Here is a 26933-nt window from a genome sequence, read left to right on the forward strand (position 1 = left end):
GATGATTTTCACTGCAGCTTAATTTGGATGCGGGCACATCCATGCACGCTCGCATCCGAATTCCCTGCTGCACACAATGGAGCGTGGGGCCAGAGCCATGTCAGTTTCTTGCGTACTATTAATGCCTATATAAAACATTTTTAAAGTTGCCTACTGCATTTTCCTATGATCTGACTATTTAGCTTGCTAGGATAGACTGTAGTCAATGTCCAGGGTTCCCTAGTGACTGTCTATTATCAAATCAGAGAGGGAATGGGTGTCCCCCCCCCCCCTGGAGCACCCAGCGTATTCATGCATTATTTGTAGAGACCATTAATTTTAATAGGAAGTGTGTAACACTAAGTTTTTCCTGTGGTGGCGCTGTTGGGGAATTCAGCAAGTTCCGGTGGATTCCGTGCGCTCGCGCCTATGCTCCTGCTTGAATATCTGGCCGTCCCATAGTTTCTATTCATGCCGCCCAAAAAAGAATTGACATGTCAATTCTTTGAATGGATGGTGGAATCCGCCGGACCATAGAGTGGAGCCTATGAGACGGCCAGATGTTCAAACAGGAGCGCGCACAGAGTCCTCCGTAGCTTTCCGTAAGATTTCTGTAGTGTGCAAGGGCCCTTAGGGTGTGTTCACACTGAGGAACTAAGGAATAGGCGAGGAATTGAAGAGGAATCTGCTCTTAATTTCCGCTTGAAATTTCTCCCGTAAAGTATGAACAGAGCAATATCCCATTGTGTTCGATGGAATTTCTCCTCTGTTGTTCACATAGCAGAATTTCCAAGCAGATCCTCTTTCCGCCCAAAGAAGCCACAAGACACTTGATATAGTTTATTGTTAGCTCCATAGAGACAAAAGGAGATAAGCAGTTGCAAGACACCACTGCCACTTATTTTTTCCCCAAATAAATCCAGTTAGTCCAATATATTTTCCCCAAGCCATAAGACTTTGGGTTTGATCTTCCTCATAGACATTAGAATGTTAATAGATTCAGCTAAAATTGACAGGATATATCAAATAAATCAAATGTCTATGCCACCTCAAAGTAATAAAGTAATAATAATACGGCAAATGTTTCTGGGGCCTGGGAACAAAGATAAAACAAGTTCCTCGCAGCTCCTGGTACAATGCTTCCAGTCCCCCGCTGGTCTGTGCTTGCTGCTGCTTCCGAGACAAGATGTCTTAGCAGAACTTGCCTCTTCAGCCAATCACTGACTGAGATGGGACACCAGTGTGGCCATTGATTGGTTGAGTTAGAGGTTGAGTGAGAAACCACTGAAGTACCAGCAAACTGTAAAAAAGAGAGGGACCAGAAGACACCTCACCAAGAGTTGTGGGGAACCTGGGTAGATGAGTGTTCTTTTTTTTTTTTTTTATTCTTTAACAAGCCCCCAGCAACATAAAAAAAATGGGAGTCTTGGATTTCCCCTCTAAAACTTTCTACATCGTAGATTTTACATGAGTACCTAATGAAATTATACTCTACAATAATAACTACTATTATTACTTTCTGTGTACATAATAGAAAGAGTCAGAGCTAGAAAAAAAAAATAAGTTTTTATTTTTTATTGTTGCCCAAAGTGGCACTTGGACACATCCCAACTAGCCACCTGTAATTCATGCTCCTATGATGGATGTTTTGTAGGGCGAAAATATTACAGGACATAGAATAAAAAAGTTGTATCTCTCTGCCAGTTTTGAATTCACAATTGTACGATTTCATCTGGTGCCAAAAGGTGTCACTGTAAGGCAAGAATCATCAGCGAATCTTCCACCGAATCTGTACAGATACAAAAATAGCAAGATGTGGTGTAGGAAAAGGAGAAATGAGATTCAAAGGCTTTTTATCTGACAGCAGAGAGTCCGGTTGCGCCCAATTACAGTAGACGGGAGAGAGCCAGTCTCTATCATTTACATAGACTATAATGCTTTCTATCTGACATCTGTATTTTATAAGCATACAGCGTACATCACAGAATTCTTTCCTCTGGGCTACAGACTGTGGTTCTGCGTGTGATTAGCAGTAGTGGAGAGATAAGGAAAGCTGTAATTCTATGCATATGGGACATATAGCACCACAGTGCTATAACGTACACCATGTCTCCTATTTGTCTAGGTAATTTCTAGGAAGTAGAGGTAAGTAGGAACTTTAGTAAATTTTGATGTCAGGAATCAGAGAGGCCTGTATGTCTGTATGTATGTAGTTGGTACCAAGGTATTCTGCTCTTGTATAATCTGGGTGAGACGTTTATAGTCAATAAAATGAAAGGTTAAGCTTTGGGAGAAGTGTTAAAGCCACTCTGTACCCACAATCTGACCCCCCCAAACCGCTTGTACTGTACCTTCGGATAGCTGCTTTTAATCCAACATCTGTCCTGGAGTCCGCTCGGCAGGTGATGCAGTTATTGTCCTAAAAAACAACTTTTAAACTGGCAGCCCTGTGCCAAACGGCCGTGGCCTAGGTTGTGTATGCATTAGGCTGGCACAACCTCTCCATCCCTCCTCCCCGTCCTCCTCATCATTAGGATTGCTCCAGGCAGATTTTCTCCTATTCATCAGCTGTGTCAGCACGGCACATTGGCTGGATTGTTAAGGCACCTGTGCAATGTTCAGACAGGAGAAAATGTTCTAGGGGCATTTCTAATGATGAAGATGGTGGGGAGGAGGGACGGAGGGGTGGTGCAAAGTTAGAGCACATATACTGTAAGCCATAGCTGTTAGGCAAAGGGCTGCAAGTTTAAAAATTGTTTTTTAGGACAATAACTGCATTACCTGCCGAAATATCTGGCAGACTGACAGACTGGTCAATAGAGTGCAAGATAATTGCAGTTATTTTCTTATATATATATATACTGTATATATATATATATATATATATATCACCAGCATATTCCACAAAAGTGTTTAGAGATTGTGCTCACCCACGTCGGCCAGTGACCCCAATCTAATTTCCCAGAAGGATATGTAGAGTGAGGTTTAGGTGTATATACTGTATAGCATAAAGTGGTCACTTGGCTGGTTTCAGAATTCCCACTACCTCCAACTGCAGTAACCAGGCCAGAGGGGGGTCCGCATACTACAGATAGGTGTGCATACCAAAGGTGGGACATGCATCCATCAGTCATTTATGTCATTTCCTGTGAACATTCTGTAAATGTTTAAAATAGGAATACCCCTTTAAGCCTTAGTGCTCATTTAATGTATATACCATAATTGTTCCTGAGTTATATGCTTTAATGTATCCATAGACTTCCATTGCTCAACTAAAAAAGCTTAAAAAAAAAAAAGTGTTATACTCTCTGTTTGGGTGGTATGCTTTGGGGCTTTGTCTTATTTTTTTCAACATGGATCCCTATTTGCATAGGTATATGTCAGAGGTATACATCTGGGAATCTTGATGTGCAAACATCAAGTGCATAGTGTCTGTACAGAACACACAACATCCCTAAAGTTCTCTAATATAAAGTCAGCAATAATTCAGAAGTGTGCATGACCCTTAGCCGTCAGTTACTGACTTATCGACATGTGATACCATAGTTATTGTAAATCAGTGTGTGGCCGGTGTGACTAATTCCATTGAAACTGTTCAGTTACTTCACTGAAGAATGGGAGAAGCTAAAGAAAAAAAAAAAAAAAAAAAAAAACTATCCAAGCCTAGTCCAGAATCTCCAGCTAAGAAAGTGTGGAAGGTGAGATAAGGCTTTCTGCTCTCAGAGCCACAGCTGAGATCTCTGGCATGTTGCAGCTGGCTTATAAACCCATCGCTTTGTTAGCTGTTCAAATAAAATATTCTAGATGTGTAAAGTTCTGAAATGAAAACCTTCACAAAAAGATCCACGATTTCAAGGGCTCTTATCTCTGGTTTTAAAATAATCATTGAGTCGTCCCATGATTCTGAAAGAAAACATAATGATCGAAAAACCTCATTTTCTTAAGTGTGTTTATTTAACACTTACACCGAGCATTTTACAGGGATGTGGGTTCTACAACAAAGCATTTGTAAAAAGTCTTTACGCTCCCAAGGCTTTTTCCATAAGTTTTTTTTCTCCTCTTCAATCGTTTAAACTTACATGGTTGGAGGATCTGGCAAGATATTTTTTTCATAATGTCATTTCCTTTGATGATGCGTTTCAAACTAAGTATGACACCTGGGAATCGGACACCCCCGTGTTGGCTGTATTGTGTGTCTTTCACACAGTAGGGAAGGTTTATTAAGGCTTGTTTTTTGATGTACAAACTTTGCAAACTTTTGTGCAAGTCTTATTGTGAAGTTCTCCCAAATACTTATTATAATTTACGCCATAAATTATTTTTAATTGTAGTGGAAATAGTAGAGATTTCAAAACAACCTCAAATTAACCAAATGTTTTAGGGGTTGTGCAACTCTTAATAAAGTTGGTTCTTCTTAGGTGATCTTATTTTTTTCTGGCATTATTTTTAATACATCTGGTGCATAGAAAACAATAAAGAGCCTATACTTCGGTTTTTCTGGCGCAATTTTTAATATATCTGGTGCATAGAAAACAATAAAGAGCCTATACCTACCTGTCCTCACTCCCCCCAATGTCCTATTACAGTGTTGCTGGTGTCCCTCAGCTGACTGCTGTGCCTCAACTTTAGAGACGAACTGATCTTGGGAGTGACAACCTGCTCAACCAGTCACTGAGATGGGACAGCTCCACAGCCAGTGATTGGCTGAGCGGCCGTCAGTGGGGGATACTGCTGATACCGCAACAGAACACTAGTGGAGCACAAGCAGGTAAGTATAGGCTCTTTATTGTTTTCTATATAGCAGCAGTGATATATTAAAAATTGTCTAATGTTAAACAACCCCTTTAACTCTCTGTTTAAATACATTTAGGGGGCGGTAAATTGTGAGAATTTTTTTCCAGTTTGTGCCCTGTGCACCATATGGGCGAAAAGAGGCAAGGAGGAGGTATGGCATTGTGTGCGGGGAGGCAAACCTGGGAACTTTTAAAAGAAGTGTAGCATGAAAAAAGTTGGCAAATGATACATGTGTCCCTTAGTCTATGTGCCAGAAACAGCAAATTTTGATGACATTCAAAAACCTTTCAAAAACATGTAAAGATTCTTATTTCAATGCTCATCAGCTATTTCGGGCTATTTGAAATAAACAATGTCTTGAGGAATAGTCAGCACTGGAGTCTTCTCCTTTGAAGGTAATTCTAGGCGATCCGATACTGCTTTTTTACGTATGCTCTGATGTAGCAGGTTAATTGGAAATCTCTTTGTTAATTGCCAAAAGAAAAATCTAATTACTTTTTCTTTCTTTAGATGGATGATCTCATGAATGCTCTTGAAAAGACAAGACAGGAGCTGGATTCCACCAAAGCTCGTCTCTCCTCAACTCAACAATCACTTGCTGACAAGGAAGCACACCTGAACAATTTGATGATAGACCGCCGAAAACAACTTGAAGAGATCCTAGAGATGAAGTAAGGATATCATTTATTTCAGCTTTATTGTACGGTTTTAACTAAATTCCACTGTAAGTTTTGTACAGGTGCGGTTATGCCTATAATGGCTTCAATTTTAAAGTAACATGTTTTTTTTTTTAAATATCCTTAATGGGTATCATGCCGTTGTGTATCCTATTGTCCGTTGGTACATAAACATTGCTAAATACTTTAATAATTCTTAATTTAACACTAGAGATGAGCAAACCGGGTTCGGGTTCAAATCCATCCGAACCCGAACGATTGGCATTTGATTATCGGTGGCTGCGAAACTTGGATAAAGCTCTAAGGTTGTCTGGAAAACATGGATACAGCCAATGACTATATCCATGTTTTCCACATAGCCTTAGGGCTTTATCCAACTTCAGCAGCCACCGCTAATCAAATACTGAAAGTTCGGGTTCGGATGGACTCAAGCATGCTCCAGGTTTGCTCATCTCCAATAAACACCTATAATTTGGCACAACTGTGTTCAAGATAAACATTATGACATTATGGTTTTATGGGGAAGTATAGTGACAATTAGTAACCCTGTAGGCCTATTTTTTAGAAGTTGTGTGAACACAGTCTATAACAGCAAAATTCTAAAAAATTGACAGCCATTTATTAAACAAATCAATGTATAGAACACCCTATTGGTTTCTAAAAACTTTTTGTCAAAAAACTCCCCAAACTGCTCCCCTTTTTTGTTCTATAACATACTGCAATAAAGTCATTGGTTGGCAGTAGAGATGAGTGAACCTCGAGCATGCTCGAGTCTATCCGAACCCGAGCATTTGGCATACCGGGGGCTGCTGAATTTGGATAAAGCTCTTAAGCAGTCTGGAAAACATTAATACATGGATATGTTTTCCACATAGCCTTAGGGCTTTATCCAAGTTCAGCAGCCCCCGCTATGCCGAATGCTCGTGTTCTGTTAAATAGCAGCTAACGATTAACGACCGAACGAGAAATCGTTGATCTTTAATAAGACCTGGACTTATTTTTATCATTGCTCGTTTGCAAATCGTTCGCATTGAATAAGACGTCATTCGCAGTAGTGACGAACTCAATGGCGACGACAAGACAACCGCAAAAGTTATCATAAGTAACGATTATCGTTCCATGTAAGTGAGTGAAGGATTTCAGGTCTTTTGCATTAGCGGTCGTTTGGATCGTTTATCGTTAACGATTATGTGAAAGATAATCGTCACGTAGAATAGGGCCCTAAGGGTATGTTCACACTGAGTAAAATAGGAGTAGTTCCGTGGCGGAACTCTCCCCTGCGGAATTACACCTGCCTCAGTGTGTCCTGCCATCTCAATGGGAGAGCGCGCTCTTCTCCACAGCTGCCGCTCTCCTCTCAAAGAAGTGACAAGTCACTTCTTTAGCGGAGAGCGTCAACGGAGGAGCGCGCACCCTCTCATTCACTCACAGCGGGACACTGAGCATGGCGGGATTCCGTGGCAGAGAGCTCCGCCACGGAATTCAGCCATATTTGCTTATTGTGAACATACCCTAAGACACCTGGAGTGTGAGACAGCCAGAATCCGCTGTCTGTATCTCCATTCTGGGAGACTGCTAAGTATTTTAAATAAAATAAATAAATAAAAAATATTCAGAAAACTACTTGGTTCAGACCATATCTGTGTGCAGCACAGTGTATATCATGTGGCCCAATTTGTTTACATTGTGATTTCTTTAGACAGAATGACTCAACCATCATGATCGGAACCTGTACCCATTACCATTGAGTCTGTGGCCCATCTCTCTCTGACATATTGCTTAGAAGTCCTAACAGTCGGACCCTATACTATACTTATAACCTATAGTACAACTTTTATACAACTTTTACGATATAATAACATCTCGATTTGTACCTACTACTGTGGGACATGATGTCATGTACATTGTTTGGGTTTTTCTTACCAGAAAGCATGTTTAGCAGTAAAATTTATTCCAGTAACATCCATTGTCTCAGCTGGTATGAATCTTATCTGTAAAACATGTCCTTGAAAGGTAAGTGTTCTATCCTATGTATACGTCTCATGGAAAGTTTATCTTTCAGTATATAGCCCTCTTAAAACAGACCCCTGAGGACGTCTTTCTTAATATAATAATTTCTGGTAAACCTGAATCTATTGAGCTGCTGGACATGTGGAGACATTGACTGGTTTGATCGTAAAGAAATGGTTCCTCTGTTTTGAACTGTCTGTCACTTTGTTTTTATCCGGTTGGTTCCTCTTCTTGGTATAACAGGGCCTGTTCTTTCTCTAGTGTCAGAGCTTCTCTGTCATGTAATATCTAATATTATCACCCTTCCTGACCGCTCCTGCTGTGCACATAGATACTGTCATTAAATGTTTATCATTGACATACGAAAGGACCGGAAACAGTTACAAGCCATAAATATACACTTTAGCCTGCCAGATATCACGGAATGTCTCCAGGTCTTATTTTTATAACCTTTCCAAAAAGGTATATTACATTCAATAACGGTATATTACATTAATGAACATCAGCCAGTAGCTCCAGTTCAACTTTCTTTAAAACGTCACTATAACACATTAAAGAAATATGTTAAAAGTTTTGATGGATCAGTTTATAGAACAAGCTGGGAGAAGCTGTTAACTAAGCGTTTCTCTTCTCAGCTCCTCAGTTCTTCTCAGCCTCCTACTCCTATTGACTGATTGCATACAACGAGATGGGGAGAGCAGCTCGTTCTACTAATGGGAGTCTAAACAGGCGGGGTTAAAGGGGCCGAGTCCCATATCTGCAGCAGAATGGGTATGGAACCCCATCGAACTTCACTATACCTGGATCCGCAGCGGATTTCGCTGCAAATGGCAGTGTGAAATCCGCTGGGGATCCGGTATGTGTGAAGCTACCCTAATTGAAACTTAAGGAGTCAACTAATGGGTTCAATTAATCCACTCTTTAAGCATTATTGGGGCATGCTCCAGATGCATACTGAACCCTAGAAGTAACCCATCTTGAGTTCTATTAATTAAAAAAAGAAAAAAAATCTTTGAGCAGACACGCATACAGGTTTGTAAATTTTTAGCCCTAGGTTGAGTTTACAGGTTTTTTTTACAGGGTTAAATTTTTAGCCCTAGGTTGAGTTTACAGGGTTTTTTTTACAGGGTTTTGTGAAAGAGCCCTAGCTGCAATTCAAGGATGCAGTATGCTCTTCTTTACTTTTTTTTATCATCTGTTCCGAAGTGACTTCTGTAAAAAAAAGGAAAGGGAAAAACTGAGTTGTCTACTCGTGCCAAGCTTCAATCACAGGCTAAGAACTGAGACAGAAGGAGGAAAAGAGACAGGCCTCAGATACTCAGGTAGCAGCCAACGCACTCAAAATGTGGACCAGACTCGCTTAATTTTAGGTGCCAAGCTTGCCTTATACAGCTCCAGGCAGCTGCAGACAACCACTGTGATGGTCCCTTACCTGAGGCTAAGGTGATAACACCAAAGAGAGACAAGACAGACAAACACAGAGGGATAGTGGTACAGGCCAGGGTCAAACCAAAAGGACAATGCAGCACAAAATACAGAAAAAGATATAGGAGATGCTTGCACGCTAGTAACACTAGTCTAGTGGCCAGGGAGGGTAATGGGAACTAGGGGCCATGTATATGGGGGGCCAGGGGTCCGGTCCAGAACATGATTGGAGTGGCCACCTGATCCTCATCAAACACACATGCAGATATAACACTTTGACTGGCAGGGAAATATTCAATATTAAAGAGGACCTGTCACCCCCCGTGCCGGGGTGACAGGCTCCCGACCCCGTTACAGCCCCCTATACTTACCTTATCCCGCCGGGTCCCGCTTCCTGATCCGGTCGGGTCATGGAGATATGAGCGCCCGAAGCCCGGCACGCGCGCTCACAGGAGAGTCCGATGCCCATAAAGAATGACGGAGCATCGGACTCCCCATTCATTCTCTATGAGCGCCGGACTCTCCTGTGAGTGCGCGCGCCGGGCTTCTGGCGCTCATATCTTTGTGATCCGACCGGATCAGGAAGCGAGATCAGGTGAGTATAGGGGGCTGTAACGGGGGGTCGGGAGCCTGTCACCCTGGCACGGGGGGTGACAGGTCTTCTTTAAAAACTCGCATTGCTGGGGACGCCTTCAGGCATCCGTGAAATCGATCATGGCCAGGCAGTGCTTTCTCTGAGAGACAGAGACAGAAGACGTCACTGCAGCGAGGTCAGCTGTGAATCTAACAGTGGTTTTTCATTACACCTCTGTTTTTTTTGTTCTGGTGCTTTGTACATTAATAAAGTCAACCCATTCCACTTGGAAATAATATCAGATTGATAATCTTGACCTCATTGTTTTCATAAACATCGTAGATCATAGCAATTGGAACCCTACTTATCATACATTGTTAACGGTAGGTGTGAAGTTTAGGAAAAATAGCAAAGAATATTCCCCCTCCTGGACTCATTTGCTATCTTAGCAATTTCATCTGTTGCTGTTTTTCAAAGATGGTCAAATAGTCTAGCGTCTTTGTTATAGCACAAAGATGATAAAGAATGTTGTTCTATCCATTGTCTTCCAACGCCATATTATAATCCAGTTGAAAACATAATACATAGTGTCCACCTATGGGTGCATTGTAGTAGAAGGCACCATGGGATGTGGTCAGTAAGTTATAGCTGGTTAGTGGGCTTTGTATGTATGAATGTCGGAGATGATTTTCAATGCTTATATAATGATTGCATTATAGCCAGAGCGGGGGGGTCTGCTTCATTCCGGTGTGACATCTGGTCGGTCTAAATTTACTAGTGGCCATTAATTGTTAGTGTTCGTGGATCTTGCGGAATATCAAGAAACTGAATCATTTAAAAGACGTTTACAGAAGGATGAATAAAGATTTAATAGGAGGATTTATCTGTCTGTTACCGCTTCATTTTCCCACAGCTTCTCTTTTAAGGTTTGTAATTGTTGTCTGCTTGTTCTCCTTTTCTACAGTGCTGGATCTGGATCTGCCATGTATAATGTTATGTTAGAGATAATACATACATTGCATCAATTTAATCCTCTTACATAAAACCGTGCTAGTGGTCAGCCTGAGCCAGGTTCCTAGTGGGTATCTTTGTGAGATATTTTAGAAAATTAAAAATGGCGTTGGTCAGAATAGGAGATGATGGGGGAGTAACGGAGGGGTAGGGACTCCCACAGCCAATCGGCATAAACTTTAACACTCTAGTCATGCCCAGTGCACCTGCATAGACACAGCACTGTGCTGGAATCTGGTGATGCCGAGTGCACGTGAGCGATGCAGTGGGATCACAATAAGGCACGTCACATCCCCAGAATTAGCGTAGCTGCATTCAGGTCTGTTGCTGGCATTCTCATACAAAGAACAGTGCTGTGCATACAAGCAAGGCAGCTCTTCCGCATAAATGATGCTGGCTGCTTGTGTCAGCTGGGTGACTGTGTCCAGCTGATTGTATGCTACAGTAATAAGGTATTCTAGCTGAGTGTGTTGGATAACTGTATGATTCAGGGATGAGGTAGTGCTAACGTTTTATACTTTTGGGTGGGTATGGTATAAAATGTGCCTTGTGGCCTATAGAAATCTTGTTATACCACTGATAAGTTAATGGATTTCTCTGCTTCTTCCCAATACAGAGCTGTCCCTGTCTAGCCATTGTCAATGGAGCTGGAAACACAAAGGCCCAGATTTATCAAAGGGTGTAAAATATAGACTGGAGCAAACTGCCCACAGCAACCAATCACAGCTTCTCTCTCATTTTACTAGAAAGCTGAGCTGTGATTGGTTGCTGCGGGCAGTTTACACCAGTCTATATTTTATACCGTTTGAAGTAACTCCCCCCCTTTGCTCCACATCATAACCAGTCATTCTCCTTTTCTTCTGGTAGTTGTAAATATAGTCCCCAGTAAGTTTCCCAGTCAGTCTCCTTCCCCCTCTGGCAGTTGTATATATAGTCGCCTTTAAATTTCCCTTTTAATTTTTTATTCATTTCAATGGCAAATATTGTTATGTGCCAAGATCTATACTATAAATATATACCGGTGGGACAACCCGCTTCAGGGGACAACCCCATTCAGCTCATACAGCTTTTTGTACTTTTACTTGGTTAGTGTTATTCATAGGTTTGTAATATAGAATTTCAGAAAATAATAGTATGAAGAAATGTAATAAACAATTGTTGATCTCCATGTACTTCAATGTTGCTGGGTTATTGAAGTTTTTTCCTGTCTCATTCAACCTTTAGGTGCTTTAAGGGTTCAAGGACCATAATATTAGAGTGATCACCACAAAGCCATAATAAAACAGTGGAAATACAGTGATGTCACAGCACAGTGTTAATAGACAGTGATATTTTGTTAATAGGTTATTCAAGACTTTGGTGCCACTGCACAGGGAGTAAGGACCTACAGTATATTAGTTCACAGCATAATAGTCACAGTGATGTCACAGTATAAGTATGATGTACACAATACAATGGCGTGACAGTAGAGGAATAATCATCACAGTGTAAAAAAAAAGTTTCATGCACAAAGAACGAAACAACAAAAACAAACACAATGATGTCACAGGGCAGGAAAAATAAATACAGTGATGTCACAGGGCAGGAATAATAAATACAGTGATGTCACAAGGCAGGAACAATAAACACAGCGATGTCACAGGGCAGGAATAATAAACACAGTGATGTCACAGGGCAGGAATAATAAACACAGTGATGTCACAAGGCAGGAATAATAAACACAGTGATGTCACAGGGCAGGAATAATAAACACAGTGATGTCACAGGGCAGGAATAATAAACACAGTGATGTCACAAGGCAGGAATAATAAACACAGTGATGTCACAAGGCAGGAATAATAAACACAGTGATGTCACAGGGCAGGAATAATAAAAACAGTGATGTCACAAGGCAGGAATAATAAACACAGTGACGTCACAAGGCAGGAATAATAAACACAGTGACATCACAGGGCAGGAATAATACACACAGTGATGTCACAAGGCAGGAATAATAAACACAGTGATGTCACAAGGCAGGAATAATAAACACAGTGATGTCACAGGGCAGGAATAATAAACACAGTGGTGTCACAGGGCAGGAATAATACACACAGTGATGTTACAGGGCAGGAATGATAAACACAGTGATGTCACAGGGCAGCAATAATAAACACAGTGATGTCACAGGGCAGGAATGATAAACACAGTGACGTCACAGGGCAGCAATAATAAACACAGTGACGTCACAGGGCAGGAATAATAAACACAGTGGTGCTATAGAAAATCATAGGGAAGGAATATTTATGATACACAGAATTACTCGGTAATAGAGTAGTAAACTATAGTGATTCCTTTTGTAGCAAAGTAGATGTGGGATCCCCTCCGGCCTTGGGAACACAACCTCCATATCTAGTATAGTTATGTTTCACCCTCACTTATTACACAGCTATGTTCACACACCATCAACAATGGCTGTAAAATTGTACTTTGTTGCGGGAAAAGTCTTACCTGTTCTGCTTCTGTTGCTCATTTCCACCTACTCCACATTCCCTGGGGTGGGTGCCAGTTGTGAATATCATTATTATTTTTATTATTCAGTGAAACCATTATTATTATTAAGTAAAACCACGACCGAGGTGATGTCCGATATCTACAGATGTTGCAGCAGGTAATTGTATTCAAATATCAGTCTAAGATATATCACTTACTAGTATAGTGTTATCATTGAAAGTGCTGAATTCATGGTTTTGCTTCCATATGCCATTATATTTTCCCCTACAAACAATGCCTTATAAAGGAGATCACTTCAATACTACTTAACGCAGTCATATTTTTTTACATTTTATTTCACATATTCTGTGTAAATCTGTAAGAAACCATTCCTATCTATCCTTATATAAAATTTGAGACAAATATAGGTACTATATAGGCCAACTGATTTTTTTAGGTTCACTATGAATGAGTCCTACAGTACAACTGTTGCATTAGCTCGCAGCTATAATATATCTAAAGGATATATCTCGAGAATCTGCATACCTGAGTAATGGTGTGACAGAAGGTTGTAAATGGATGTTTTTGTGGTTTTTGCTGCTGTTATAGTTTGCTCTAGGACAATATTGCTTCGAAGGCATCTATAGAGAAATGCACAGTGGCACTGCTGCACTTAGCTCAGTGAAGTCAATAATAATAATAATAATAATAATTTTTATCTATATAGCACCAACAGATTCCGCAGCACTTTACAATTCTGGGGGTACATACATAGACAGAAATCAGACATTACAGAGATATACATATAGTTATCCATACAAGAGGAGTGAGGTCCCTGCTCGCTTGCATGAGCTTACACACAAGTCAATGGAAAAATTTGAACAGCAAAAACATCTGGCATATAATTATGTTACTATTGGCCTCTTTTTCATGCCTTTTTAATAACCTTGATATTTTAATGCCATTTTAAACGACTGTGAATCTTTAAAATAAACATAAAAACACGATTTCCTATCACGTGCCCTGTGCAACGTTTATTGTGTAACTGTAGGAAACCTTCCGTCGTCAATCACAGATCAGAGTGTGGAAAAGAGAAGAAAAGAAAAAAATAGTAAAGTACTATTCATGCTTAAAAGACAAACAAAACAGCAGGATGTCAATAGAGGAGAGACTTCCGTGGGAAGTAGTTAGAGATCTAATATCTTCTTCAGAGAGATGGGATGGCTGCACACCATCTAGTAGCCACCGTCCTGTTCACCAAGCCCCAGCTCGCATTTTGACACTTACTTGCAAACACCATAAACATTACAAGGACATTAAACCTCGGCTTTGTTCTCTAGAACAGAAGCTCCCAGCACCACAACTGTGTAACTTGTTTAACTGAAGCAAAATGGCCTCCGACTATAAAAGGTTGTCCCTGAGAAAAAGGCAGAGAACAGCGTGAGGGCCTGTTTACCTGGCAAATTGTCTGATATTGTGTTACTGTCACCTAAATTGTTGTTTACACCTCGCATGAGACCATAAAGTTTTATGTTGTCTTTTTTTGTATAGATGCCATTTTGTAATCTCACCTGAGCAGAGGAATGTCCAGACTGACGAATTCCACAAATGGTGCACAGTTAACTTGTGTGAAAGTGCTGGGGGGCAGAATGTACATCCACCACCTACATGTAGACATGAGCAGCCTTTGTGGCATTTATTGAGGCTGGGGGTGGGGGGGTGACTAGAAAACACATGCATTACAGTAAATATGTTGTCTGCATTACCCTGGGAGAAAATGCAGGTTATACTGTAAAGCAGGGATTTTAGAAGTACTTGTTACTCAATAGTAAAAGCCAATCAGCCTTTGCTGTGATCTGTGGCCAAAGGGCCCTATTACACAAGACGATTATCATGCGAAAAATCGTTAAATCGTTCTAATTTAAACAATAATCTTTCTGTGTAATTGCAGGCAACGATCGAAAAATAGTTTGTATGTCGTTGATCGTTGATTTAGATCTGAACCTAAAATTATTGTTAATCGTTCGCTAATCGTTCGCTGTAATTCCACGTTCGTTCGCTCAAGTTCCGCATTTTTTCACTAATCGTTCAGTGTAATAGCACATTGTTCATTGTTTTTCTGGGATCAGAAGGAATAAACGATCATAGTAACGATCGGAAAACCGATCACAGTAACGATCGTAACTAACGATTATCGTTCTGTATAATATGGTGAACGATTTCAGGTTAAACAATCTCGTTTGCAACCGTTAGTCGTTAATCCTTAAAAATCGCTCAGTGTAATAGGACCTTAAGGCTGACAAAGAGAACTTGTCTTGTTTATCGGCAGTTGATTAACGAACCTTTACGCAGATCAATCAATCACAGCCAACGATAGGTAGATCCTTAAAGTAGCCCTTTAACTTCATTGTTGGCCACACGTCTCCCGTTTACACAGAGTGACGTGCAGCCAATGATGAGGTTTAAATAGCTGCAAATAAGATCTTGTTCTTGTTTCCTGGATGATCGTTGGCCCTATTATGTGGCTGATTATAGTCAACACTCATTTGCATGGTCAACTTTAGGGATTTAGGGAACTTTCAGGGATTAATGACTCCATAATTGGGTCCTTAATTTTTTGTGATCAATCAGTACTTGCAATTACCGTATCTAGTTTATTAGTTCATTTGGATGTTTGTTTTACGACTGTAACATTTATATTCAATGCAAAATGAAATATGTGAGGGCATTCTGTACACCGGTGTTCTTCAACCCTCAATGGAAAGATGGACGTACAATGCACACAATGTATTGAATAACGGACTTTTTTTTACTGTGGGCGTCAAAATAATGAACATGACAATGGCTGTCTTTTGCAAACAGCGGACATTTTTTATTAGTTGTTCACACACAGTTTTTCTTTTTTCACCGTTCTTTCTCCATTTTTACTAATAAATTCAATGAACTTTTTCAATTAAAACACATCCAAAAGCCAATTAATAACCTTAAACTAGAATAATGTACCAACACCAGTCATTGCAAGGGGAGGCCAGACAGTTAAATGACATCCGTTATTTTAGACTCAAAATGATGGACGTCATTTTAAACAGAGCTGAAAAAACGTTGTGTGAACATAGCCTAACTGGGATTCTCCTAGCCTAATTCCTCTTCAGCTAGAGGTTGGGTTCACACAATGTCATTTCGGGCGCCTGTCATTTTAATGCCAAAAAATGGCCATCTTTTGATAATTACAACCATAAATAATGTTTATAATCATTAAATAGTCATAGTCATCAAAACATGGACATCTTTTGGCATAAAAAAGACATTGTGTGAACAGAGCCAGAATGTATTATCATCATACACCAAGACATCTGTTTAAGAAAATACCCTCTTAGGCCACAATCACAAAGCATTTTTTCTTGGCTATTTAGTAGACATTTTTGGGAGAGCTGACAGCCAAATAACGGACATTATTTTGAAATAACCACCGCTATTTGCCTGCAAAATGACGACTGTCCCAAAAATAAGCAAGTACGCGATTAGCCTATTATTCTATACGGTATGGGCACTGCCGGTCAATTTCCTATTGACGTCAATGGAATGTATTATTAAATAAAAAATATGACGGTATTTTAATTTCAAAATCACGGTCACATATTTCTTTTATATTATGGTGTGTGAACATAGCCCTAAGGATCTCTTAAAATATTTATTGGTACCGATGACCAGATGGATCAAGGGACTGGTAAAAATTGTAGACATTTTAAAGTGCGATGAAATACACACGGATGAACTAATGGAGAGACTGGGTTTCATTCTGGTTCCTTTGGTGCATTCACCACAGTAATAAGTTCCTGCTGTACCTGTCCTATAATGTGTTCTGTGCCCGATTCTTCACTCTTTGTTTGCCAGCTGAATAATTCCCCTGTCAGATGCAGCTGGTTCCCAAGAGTAATGGTGACACCGAGGGCAAATCTGATCTACTGCAGACTTCCATGTTGGTTGATTCAGCCAACAAACCTATTATGATTCTGCCAGATGTTGCAGATCTTGACATAATGAAAAAGGTGAGTTTTTTTTCCAGGACTTCTGTAAAGTGAAGGGCCAGAGAACCATAATTTAAAGAGGGATGAAAGTAAGGAAGGAAACAGCTGACTGACTGTAAAATCGCAATTATTGAGATCCTTCATTTTGTTAATACACTATGTATGACAGAAAGGCTGCTGTCAGTGAAGTAATTTCTTTTTAATAGGAATAAACCCACATTCGGGTGTGCCCGCATTCCAATTCACCATAGCTGACAATGTAAAGTTGACCAGAGCCGCACTTTACATTGTCTGCACTGTCAGTTGTGGCCGCATTTGCGCCTCTTGTGTCAGAGGGATGGAGAGGGGGAGTTACGTGGGTTGCGGCCACTGCGTGCACCGCATTTATAATTTTTCCAGAGGAAAAATGACAGTGAAACCTACTCCAGCTCTGATGGACTCCGTACATATGGGATTTATGTAGAGGTAGTGCGCCTCTACATAAATCCTCAGAGCTCCAGCACTGCGGGGACATTTTTAAGCCCAGCGTTAAAAACGCAGACTTAATAAATGTCCCTCTTTGTGTATACACTCTGATCGGGATTCCATTGAAATCAATGCAATGTAATTTTCAGTTTAATTTGCAATCTGCTACAACAGCCGTTATTAAATGAAAGAATATGATGTGTGAACAAAGCCTAAAAATGTGTAGGCCCGAAAGACATTATTGCATTGTTATAATAAATTAGGTGAGGTTCCACTTTTAGCATCATTCATCATCACTAGATATGTCATATAAAAGATGAGTGCGTATTATATTGAAGTCTATGCACTTGTTCTTATTATGGGTTTGTATTGTGTGTAGAATGCACATGACCCAGGTATAACCTTGTGCCCCTGTATTATTTCTGTGGACATGTAGAATGTGCCTCAAGAAAAAATTGCATGAATGAGGCATTGCAACATTTAAATGGTACACCCCCAATATTAATGTTTTCACTCTTTAAATCCAAGCAAAAGAAATATAATTTGGTCTCAAAGTCGAAGATAATAATAAAAAAAAAAACTACCAAAAAACTAACTGTCACAGCAACCTGTCATCATTTTTATGCTCCCTGAACCAGCCCTTGGGGTGTGAACCCTGGCAGCTAATCCCTGTCCCACCAGCATTACTTGATTGATCTTTTCCTGATTGGGTACAGAAAGAGATATATCAATTAAGGTTGGCAAGACAGAAGGATGTCACTAGGAGACCACCCTGCTGACGACTGGTTCAAGCAGCATGACGTGATGACAGGCTTCCTTAACTAAAATCTGTTTACATATAGACACCCCCCATGCCCCCATAACTATATATTTGCTGGAGTTTTTTTTTTTTTTTAAATATATATGTCATTACACGTATACCTTAAGTCACTTTGTACTTACCTCAGACATAGAAGTTGCAAGCCCTCAACTGTACCAAACGTAACTGATTTCTTGGGACATATGAAATAATACATTTTCAGCCCTTATGTGAGTATTTAAGACTCACCATCCTCACAGAACCAACCATCATACTGATCAATCAATTGACGCTCAGTTCGTCAAGACCCATTTCCTATTATATATTTTTCATGTCTCCCAGGAGAATATCCAAGGGAAAAAAACATTTCAACCCTTTCCTCTACACACGACTATTAAAGTGTGACATGTCCTGTGCTGACTCACCCATCTTGATCATCATGTCACCATGTTGTTGCCATTTTTTGGCAACCCCAAGTTTCAAAACAGAAATCCTGGAAAAGTATTCAGTCACTGGGACGGGAGGTGAATCATACATCCCGGTGACTACACAAAATGACAATTCCACAGAAAATAACATACATAGTAAATTCCATAAAAGAGACATGATTGCAAAAGTCTCAGTAGTTTGTTGTTAACATGTTACTACAACATACACCCCCAAACAGACATCTTTATCGCCTGACTCTTTTGCCCTGTGTGTGGTCTCTGTTAAAATGGGAAATTGCTGTTTAAATGCCTTTGGGTTAGCAGAACCCATAGGTTGTTGTAAATTCAGTGTGATTCAGCGACTGTAAAGCAGACAACTACTTCCAGGCAGCCAGAACTTCCTCCGACCATCTGCCACCTTAATCAGGAGAAAGGTCTCTTCGTTCTTCATTGGAAATGTGAAAAATGCATCCTAGATATCACAAGGGACATAAAAGCCTCCGTACCTATTGGGGTTAGAAAAAGGTCACGTCATTTTTATGCCAGTGACCTCTGAGGTAATCTGAGTTAAACTGGGAGCAGACATCTCTGGTCGTATATATGGTATTTGTCTGTATATAAATCAGCAAGACACCATTAACATTTGGGAAACACAACATTATTCTTTACCGGGCCAGAAGCAGCTCACTGAACTAGGCAGCAGTAGAGTATTTATAGGTGTGGGAGATGCCCTACGAGGAGGAGGGAGAAGTAGATGTGATACATACTGCGACCTGAAGGGTTTGAACAATTCATCTATAATTACTAGACTATATTCCTTTGTAAGGCTAAATTCACACACACAATGAGTACTACATCTTAAGAAATTACAAGCCCTTGTGAACATTTTTTATAAAGCCCATGGTTGCTGCCTAAATAATCACCCATCCTGCTCCCCCAGCCATGCCATTCTGAGAGCCACCAGTCCCAGATGCTCTCTACTTCATTCTGCCTGCATGTCCTCCATCCTTTTACTGCAAAAACTTGGTAGTCACTAAAAAAAAAAAAAAAATGCCAACACACACACACACTCTGGTATTTTTTGGTATAGGTTGGGTCATTGAGGCTCTATGGATATGTTCGTTGTATGCATTGGGTATAGAGTTGAGTGAACCTTGTCCAAACCCGATTGTTCAAAATTTGATTACTGGTGGCTAAAGAAGTTGGATGCAACCATAGGGGATCAGGGAAAACATGGAGACAGCCATAGACTATGTTCACACTACATAATTTATCGGTTAAGAACAGACGCTAATTGCAGTGAAATCAGCGTCCATTCTGTACTGCAGGGACCGAATTGCATTGAAGTCAATGCAATGCCGCACACTGTGTTCACACAGCGTTATTCTAAAGAACAGGCGTTAAAATAATGTACCTGCCTACTTTTTCCGGACGCTGTCCACCGAACAGCGTTGAGACATAATAGCTGTTCACACAATGTAATGTGCGGCTAATTGATTTGCGGGCACATCCGAAGTCAATTATAAAAGAAAGAATATTCCTGCAGTCGATACAGAGGATCTGCTGCAGGAACGTCCTGAATGCAGCCTGCTATGCAACAGACGCTGTTAAATGTTGTGTGAACATAGCCATAGGCAATATTTGCACGTATATGTACCATGAATAGAAAAAAATCTGTATCTGAACAGACGGTTTTAAAAGAACAAGTGCCACTCTGATTACCTCATCTGGAAGAACACACAGCATCATAGAAATGGGTAACTCTTAGGTAACAGTCAAAGTAGGGTCCTTACTAGAAATGAGCGAACCTGGAGCATGCTCGAGTCGATCCAAAGCCAAACTTTTGTCATTTGATTAGCGGTGGCTGCTGAACTTGGATAAAGCCCTAAGGCTATGTGGAAAACATGGATATAGTCATTGGCTGTATCCATGTTTTCCAGACAACCTTAGAGCTTTATCCAAGTTCAGCAGCCCCAGCTAATCAAATACCGAACGTTCGGGTTTGGATCGACTCGAACCCGAACCCGGTTCGCTCATCTCTAATCCTTACTTGTCATTACCTAACATTTTCCTTAACTTCCTTAATCAGTCTTTGTTGTATAGTAGTAAAGGGGTAAATATCCTGTTAGTAGAGAGCAGTGAGGGAGGTAATTGTACATACCCTGGTTAATTTGTTTCAGTCCAGTATGTTCCTTAATCCAAACAACCTTGTACTCCTAAGAGAGCCCACCCTGTTAACCCCTTTAAACCAACATTGACTACGGAAGTTCGAAACATATTTTATAACACCAGTAATAAAAATCTCCATTTCTTTACATGGCCATCCTAAACGTGATCCTTCTGAACAGCAGCACCCAAAGCTGATCTTTCATTTTGCCTCCAATCCCCTCCTGGCCAATTATATTGTCATCTGAACACTGCATAAGAAGACAAATGTAAAAGGTATCTAGGTGAAGATCCCTCTGCTCTCCTTCGAGAACATGATCTTGCAGAGTTTTGTTTAGTCTCTGCTTGAGTTTTACTAATGCAATAACCACGAGTAATCTAAATAGCAGACCATGCAAGGAAATCCCAACTGTAATTTGGCTGCAGAACATTTGGGGATATCACTATCTAACAAGAAACATCTACTTAAGCCTAATGTAACTATTACCTCATTAGAAGTGCAACGTTAGCCCGCGCACAAGACTCGTTTTGCTGTAGGTACGGCACAGCGTTCATAATTTATAAATACTTGGACAGGCTTCAGCTTTGCTGCAAGTATTATTTTTTGTAAAAACATATTGAAAGCTTGTCACGATAAAAATGATTTTTTAATTCTCAGTCATCGTATATTGCTTTCCGCTGCAAAAGAGAGCAAGAGAGAGAGAAGGATAGAAAACAGAAAAGGGGGGGGGGGGGGGCAGCTCCTGGAAAAGTCTTAAGACAAGCGGCCTCAGAGCCAGCCATATGAATCCACTTACATGTAAATTGCTTGTCTCTATGAATTAAGGTGAAGGTTGTGAAAGAGCTGAGTTTTTGTGTTTACTGTAGGATTTTTGACAGTCTCTTTCCTCTTTCAAGTAAATTTGGCCCAAACCCACTAGCAGCGCAGTTTTAAGTAAACTCTCCTTTTGTTACATTAACAAGGTTATATCATCACTCGGCCACATTCCCAATTGGCTAGTCTAAGGACTTGTTTATTTGGGCAGTGGTCGATAAATAAAAACTTGGGTGTTAGAAGGATAAGTAGACTGTTAAATGTAAAACTCTTTTGTTTACCTGGGATTACAGTTACTAGATACCTCATGGAACAAAATAGAAAAGGTCATAATTGTGGACCAAATAACAAAAGTTGTACTTTTCTACATTTTTGTCATTTGAGGTCTATGAAGAGTCCATTCTTGAGCCAATCCAAACACTGATGATATCAATAGAGGCGGACATGTTTTTTTCTCACCTCCATTTAGTTGATCCTGTATAATAAAGGCACCCATTTTTTAAATAAACTTTAAAGGGGTTGGCCACTTTATAGTAAAATTGCTCAGTGTACAGTATTAGTAACTGTACTCACTGTATATACTGACAGCAGCTCCCTGTATACCTCATAGAGCTAATATCACACTCCCCTCCTCCAGGCTGGGCTGCCCTGCTCTGTGGTGTTTTGGTCCATAAGATGGCTGACATGGAGGAGCATGTGACCAGACCCCGCCTCCCAGTGTTCACCACTGAGCCTGTGTATGTCTATGAAGGACACAGTGAACAGGTCATGGTCACATGCTCCTCCATGTCAGCCATTTTATGGACTGAAACAAAACAGAGCAGGGCAGCCCAGCCTGGAGGAGGGGAGTCTAATTTTAGCTCTATGAGGTATGCAGGGAACTGCTGTCAGTATATACAGTGAGTACACTTACTAATACTTTGTACTGACCTATTTTACTATAAAGTGGCCAACCCCTTTAAATACTGGTCAACCTTTCCTGATCTACAGAGCCAAGCTAACACTAATAACATTAAAGCACTTAAATTGAACCTGCAACTTTTTATACCATAGGGGTTCTTGTCCTGAATTTGAAGATATAACTCTTATTTCAGTCCTTTGCTTCAGCGCTGAGATTCTTTAAAAATATTATGCAAAACAGGAGAAAAATCCACAGTGTTCCTTTGGGGTGCTTAATTTTGCTGGCATGGTCCCTGGGCTTTATCTCCTAATATACATAAAACCTTTCAAAGCTTATACTATACCTCAGCATGGGAGCGACTGATTGAAACAAGAGTTAATATGTCCTGATTCTGGGACGTATCATCATGCTAAAATCCCAAGATATGGTCAGGGAAGGGGGGCGGGAGAGGGGGGGTTGTCTCTCCCCGGCTATCAATCCGACTAATTACTATCCATGAAGCAAAAAAAGTCAGATCTTTAAACGTCTGGGGAGTAGAGTGTGCTCCCTTTTCCCGTCTCGTGATCTCAGTGACCAGTAACAATTGTCATGACTGATGTAGTGTCAAAAGTTATTACAAATGGCAGTAAGGCTATGTTCACACCTGGTTTAACAATGTCCATTGCATAGCAACAGACAGTGTTAAGCTGCATTCAGGACATTCCTGCAGCCGATACTTCTGTATCAGCTGCAGGAACGCTCTTTTTTTAACAGTGACTTGCGGGCACCATCGGGTGTGCCAGCAAATCAATTAGCCATTCACTTCAATGTAATGTGGGACCGCCAGCCGACTTTATATTGTGTGAAGAGCCATTATTATTATTCACTGGACAGCGTCCAGAAATAATAGGGGGGTACATTATTTTAACGCCCGTTCTAAAGAACGGGTGTTAACATAACGCTGTGTGAACAAAGTGGGTGGCATTGTATTGACTTCAATGCAATGCTGCCCCTGCAGTAAAGAATGGACTTGTGTTGCATGAACATAGCCTAACACTTAAAGCAAGAAAACAGGAGTGGAGAGCTAATTATTCTAAATGTATATGGGGACAGAGAAAATAATTATTCTTACAACTCAGTACGGCTTTAATGCCAATCTTTTTTTTTTTTTTTTTTAATTCTCTCTAGTACAAATCCGTTTTTATTTTGGTTGATCCCTGGTGCCAGACTGAGGCAGCAAACCGCTAGTTGGTCATTTTACAATCTAAAGCCCCTGCTTCTTTGGTACATGTAATGGTTTACTGTTTTTTTTTTCTTTTTCATTTGTTTTTGGACAAGGTGGTTACCATGTTTGTGAGAAACTTATATTGTACTCGGAACATATGGTCGTTTGTCAACCGCTCTGGGAAAACAGGAAGCGTTTCAGTTTAACAAGATTATGTCAGCCTCCAAATATGAGGCCTAACTTAGAAACCTTATGAGCACATACAGGTTGTAGCTCTAACAAGATATAGATACGTTACCTCAGGAAGACTGAGCACTTTATAAGTCAAACCGGGATGAGTTATGCCGAGGCACAAATTCTAAAATTAAACAAGTATTTTAGGACCAACTTTATTATTGCACAAAGTTCCATCTGTTTCTCATTAGGGGTAGACGCATTCGCTCTGCTCTTCACTGTCTTACGGTCGGAGAACTCAGGCAGAATCATTGGCAGATTTGTCAAAACAAAATTCCCTGTGAAAAGCAAGCTGGCTCATTATAAGCTGTGTGGGAGCCGCTCCATGCCTTGCATGGGACTCCTGTTGATACCACAAGCCGTTCATATACATTAGTGCCTAGCGGGCGCTGTCATAGAGGGGTATGGATTGCATCTCCTATGTGGGATGAATCTTTTTGAGCCTGTAGAGTGTCACGCTTGGCAGCTAAGAGATCGATGTTGATTTTATATTGTTCAGACAGCACCAGCAGGTATGGTTTTCTCTAGATGATAATTACAAGAATATGGGTTGTCCTCTTATATGAATGTTGAGAAATCGACTGTTATTAATGGTAGGTGCAAATCAGATGCAAAATGATGCCTGTGGGCCAGATGTGTTTCTCCTGATCCTATATTGTGGCTCTAAGATTCTGAGAAGGCTCTATAATCAATAGCATAACTTTTTGGGTTTCGTCCATGTGGGTGCCAACAGCAGTGATACGATCAAAGGGCTCTTGAAGTGTTTTTTATTAGTATTGTTTTGGTAAAGCTTGTGTGCTTAGAATAAATGGGCATTTCAACACAATTGGTATATATGTGAATACTATCCAATACTTAATAACTTAACAGTACAATTTACTTACAGCACTTTGCTTTCAATAATCCTCTGCCTTAGTAATACACATTGTAAACCCCTTGTTTCCTTCTTGCTCTTCAACATTTGACATCCATGCTCCTTGCCGTATAGTCTTCAGGGAAATATCTATAGGTGGTGCAGTAGTCATAAGTAACCCTGGTGCCCAAGGGGTTATACATGTTCCATGGTTGTTAGAGGGCCTGTGAACAGATTTACATTGGTGCCCAGTAATGTCAGATTATACCATTGTCAGTCTTCACTAACATAGCCACATGACTGGTCATTACTGTACACCAGATACTGACATGAATTTTTAAAGTATCCCAAACTTCTCTCCAGCACTGAGCCATGTGCCTCTATTATAATACAGGACAGAGCTGCTCTTATCTGCAGCTCTGAACATTAAAGGGGTATTCTAATCTGGCACATTTATGCCCCAAATTTGGTTGCTCTCTGGGACCTTCATCTATCATTAGCTCTCTTGTCCTTTCAGCCTGGTTGCAGTCAATAGATGTAATCTAGTGGTCGATAACAGCTGAGGCTATTATTTTACAGAACTTACATAATTCCAACAGATTTATTAGGAGTCGCTTAAACAGGATAGCACCGTAACCTACCATGTTTATGCAGCCCTCATTAAAGTCTGTAGGAGATATCCATATTGCATAAAACAGCCACCTTGGTTCAAGTTTCCTGAACACACCAGTAAGCCACAAACAGGTGAGATGAGGCTGGGGGCTAGAGATGAGTGAACCGAACTTCATGAACCCAGATTCGTTACGAACTTTGTAATAAGTATGGTTGGCTACAGAGCCAAAAGTACGTAATGAACTCTGTCCAAGATGGGGGCTGCATATTTTAATACACTGCTGCTGTTAGAAAACAAGAAAAGAACCTATACTTACCTGTCCATTTTTTTCATTTTTACTTTTGGTCTACAACTTTATTATATAGAAGAGCGGACAGCAGGAGCAGAAGGCCCTGATGCAAGGGCACTTTATGGGTCCATGGCTCTACAGTGGCTCCTCATGGAATCCGCTCCCTTGTGTCTGTTAAAGAAATTTATGTGGTTGTCCAGTTGATGTGAATGTGTCTTGCAGAAATACTTTCACGCTATGCAAAAACAACTCTGTTGTGTAGATTTTTTAAAGCAAAATTTTAGCAAAAAATTCCCATGGTATTGAGTCCATCAGCGCAATCCCTTATCCTGGTCTAATAACCAGCAAGAAGGAGCTTTTCAAATACTACGCTAATGTGTAGGTTTCCTTAATATTTTCTGAAGACTTATTTTTATTTGTCTTGCCTATAGCAGGAGGACATATGAGAGGCAACCCGAAATACATCATGTGTCTGTAATTTCATTATATATATATATATATATATATATATATATATATATATATATACTGTATATATATCATAACCACTTTTCATGTGTCATATTATTAAAGGTACATAAATAGCTCTTATCATTAGCACTGAGAAAGATTCAGAAAGTGTAGACCGCGGGAAAGATGTCTGAGCAGATGTGATCATCGGACTTGGTGCTGACGTTTGGCCATTCTTATTCCATTACTTGTCAAAAATTTTAGTGGGCCGGAAGGACAGACATACATGACCCATACCACCGCTTATTAACTAGATAGCTAAGTATGTATGTTTTTTTTAGTGAATGTGAAAGCTAACTTCCAAAGTAGAAGAAGGTGGATGAACTTTCCTTAATTCCACTAAAGTTCATTTTGTCGTGGGTGCAAACATCTGTTAACCCTTCTGAAAAATAAGATAAAATATACTGTCACAGGATGTACGAGAACATGAGTAAGCAAGGGATTGCGGGTAACGGGGGACAATTACAATATGCTGACAGACCTTCTTATACATCTGCAGGATTTTATATATATATATATATATATATATATATATATACATGTATATATTAGATTAGCTGTGTAGTATACTCGTCTATATATATATATATATATATATATATATATATATATATATATATATATAAAAAACATTTTCCTTAAAGTCCTTGAAATGATCATGGTCACATTGTCGACATACAGTTAAAG

General features: G+C 40.1%; 1 protein-coding gene across 1 annotated transcript in view; it reads left to right on the forward strand.

Annotated features, from left to right (window-relative positions):
• ERC2 (ELKS/RAB6-interacting/CAST family member 2) overlaps positions 1-26933 on the forward strand; it is a 667987-nt gene that overhangs the window by 286532 nt on the left and 354522 nt on the right. The window contains exon 13 of the mRNA XM_069967012.1: positions 5284-5444. Within this exon, the coding sequence (XP_069823113.1) occupies positions 5284-5444 (161 nt within the window). The remainder of the gene's footprint in view (positions 1-5283; positions 5445-26933) is intronic.

This window comes from Dendropsophus ebraccatus, chromosome 4 (genome assembly GCF_027789765.1).
Source record: "Dendropsophus ebraccatus isolate aDenEbr1 chromosome 4, aDenEbr1.pat, whole genome shotgun sequence".
In the NCBI taxonomy this organism is placed as follows: Eukaryota; Metazoa; Chordata; class Amphibia; order Anura; family Hylidae; genus Dendropsophus; species Dendropsophus ebraccatus.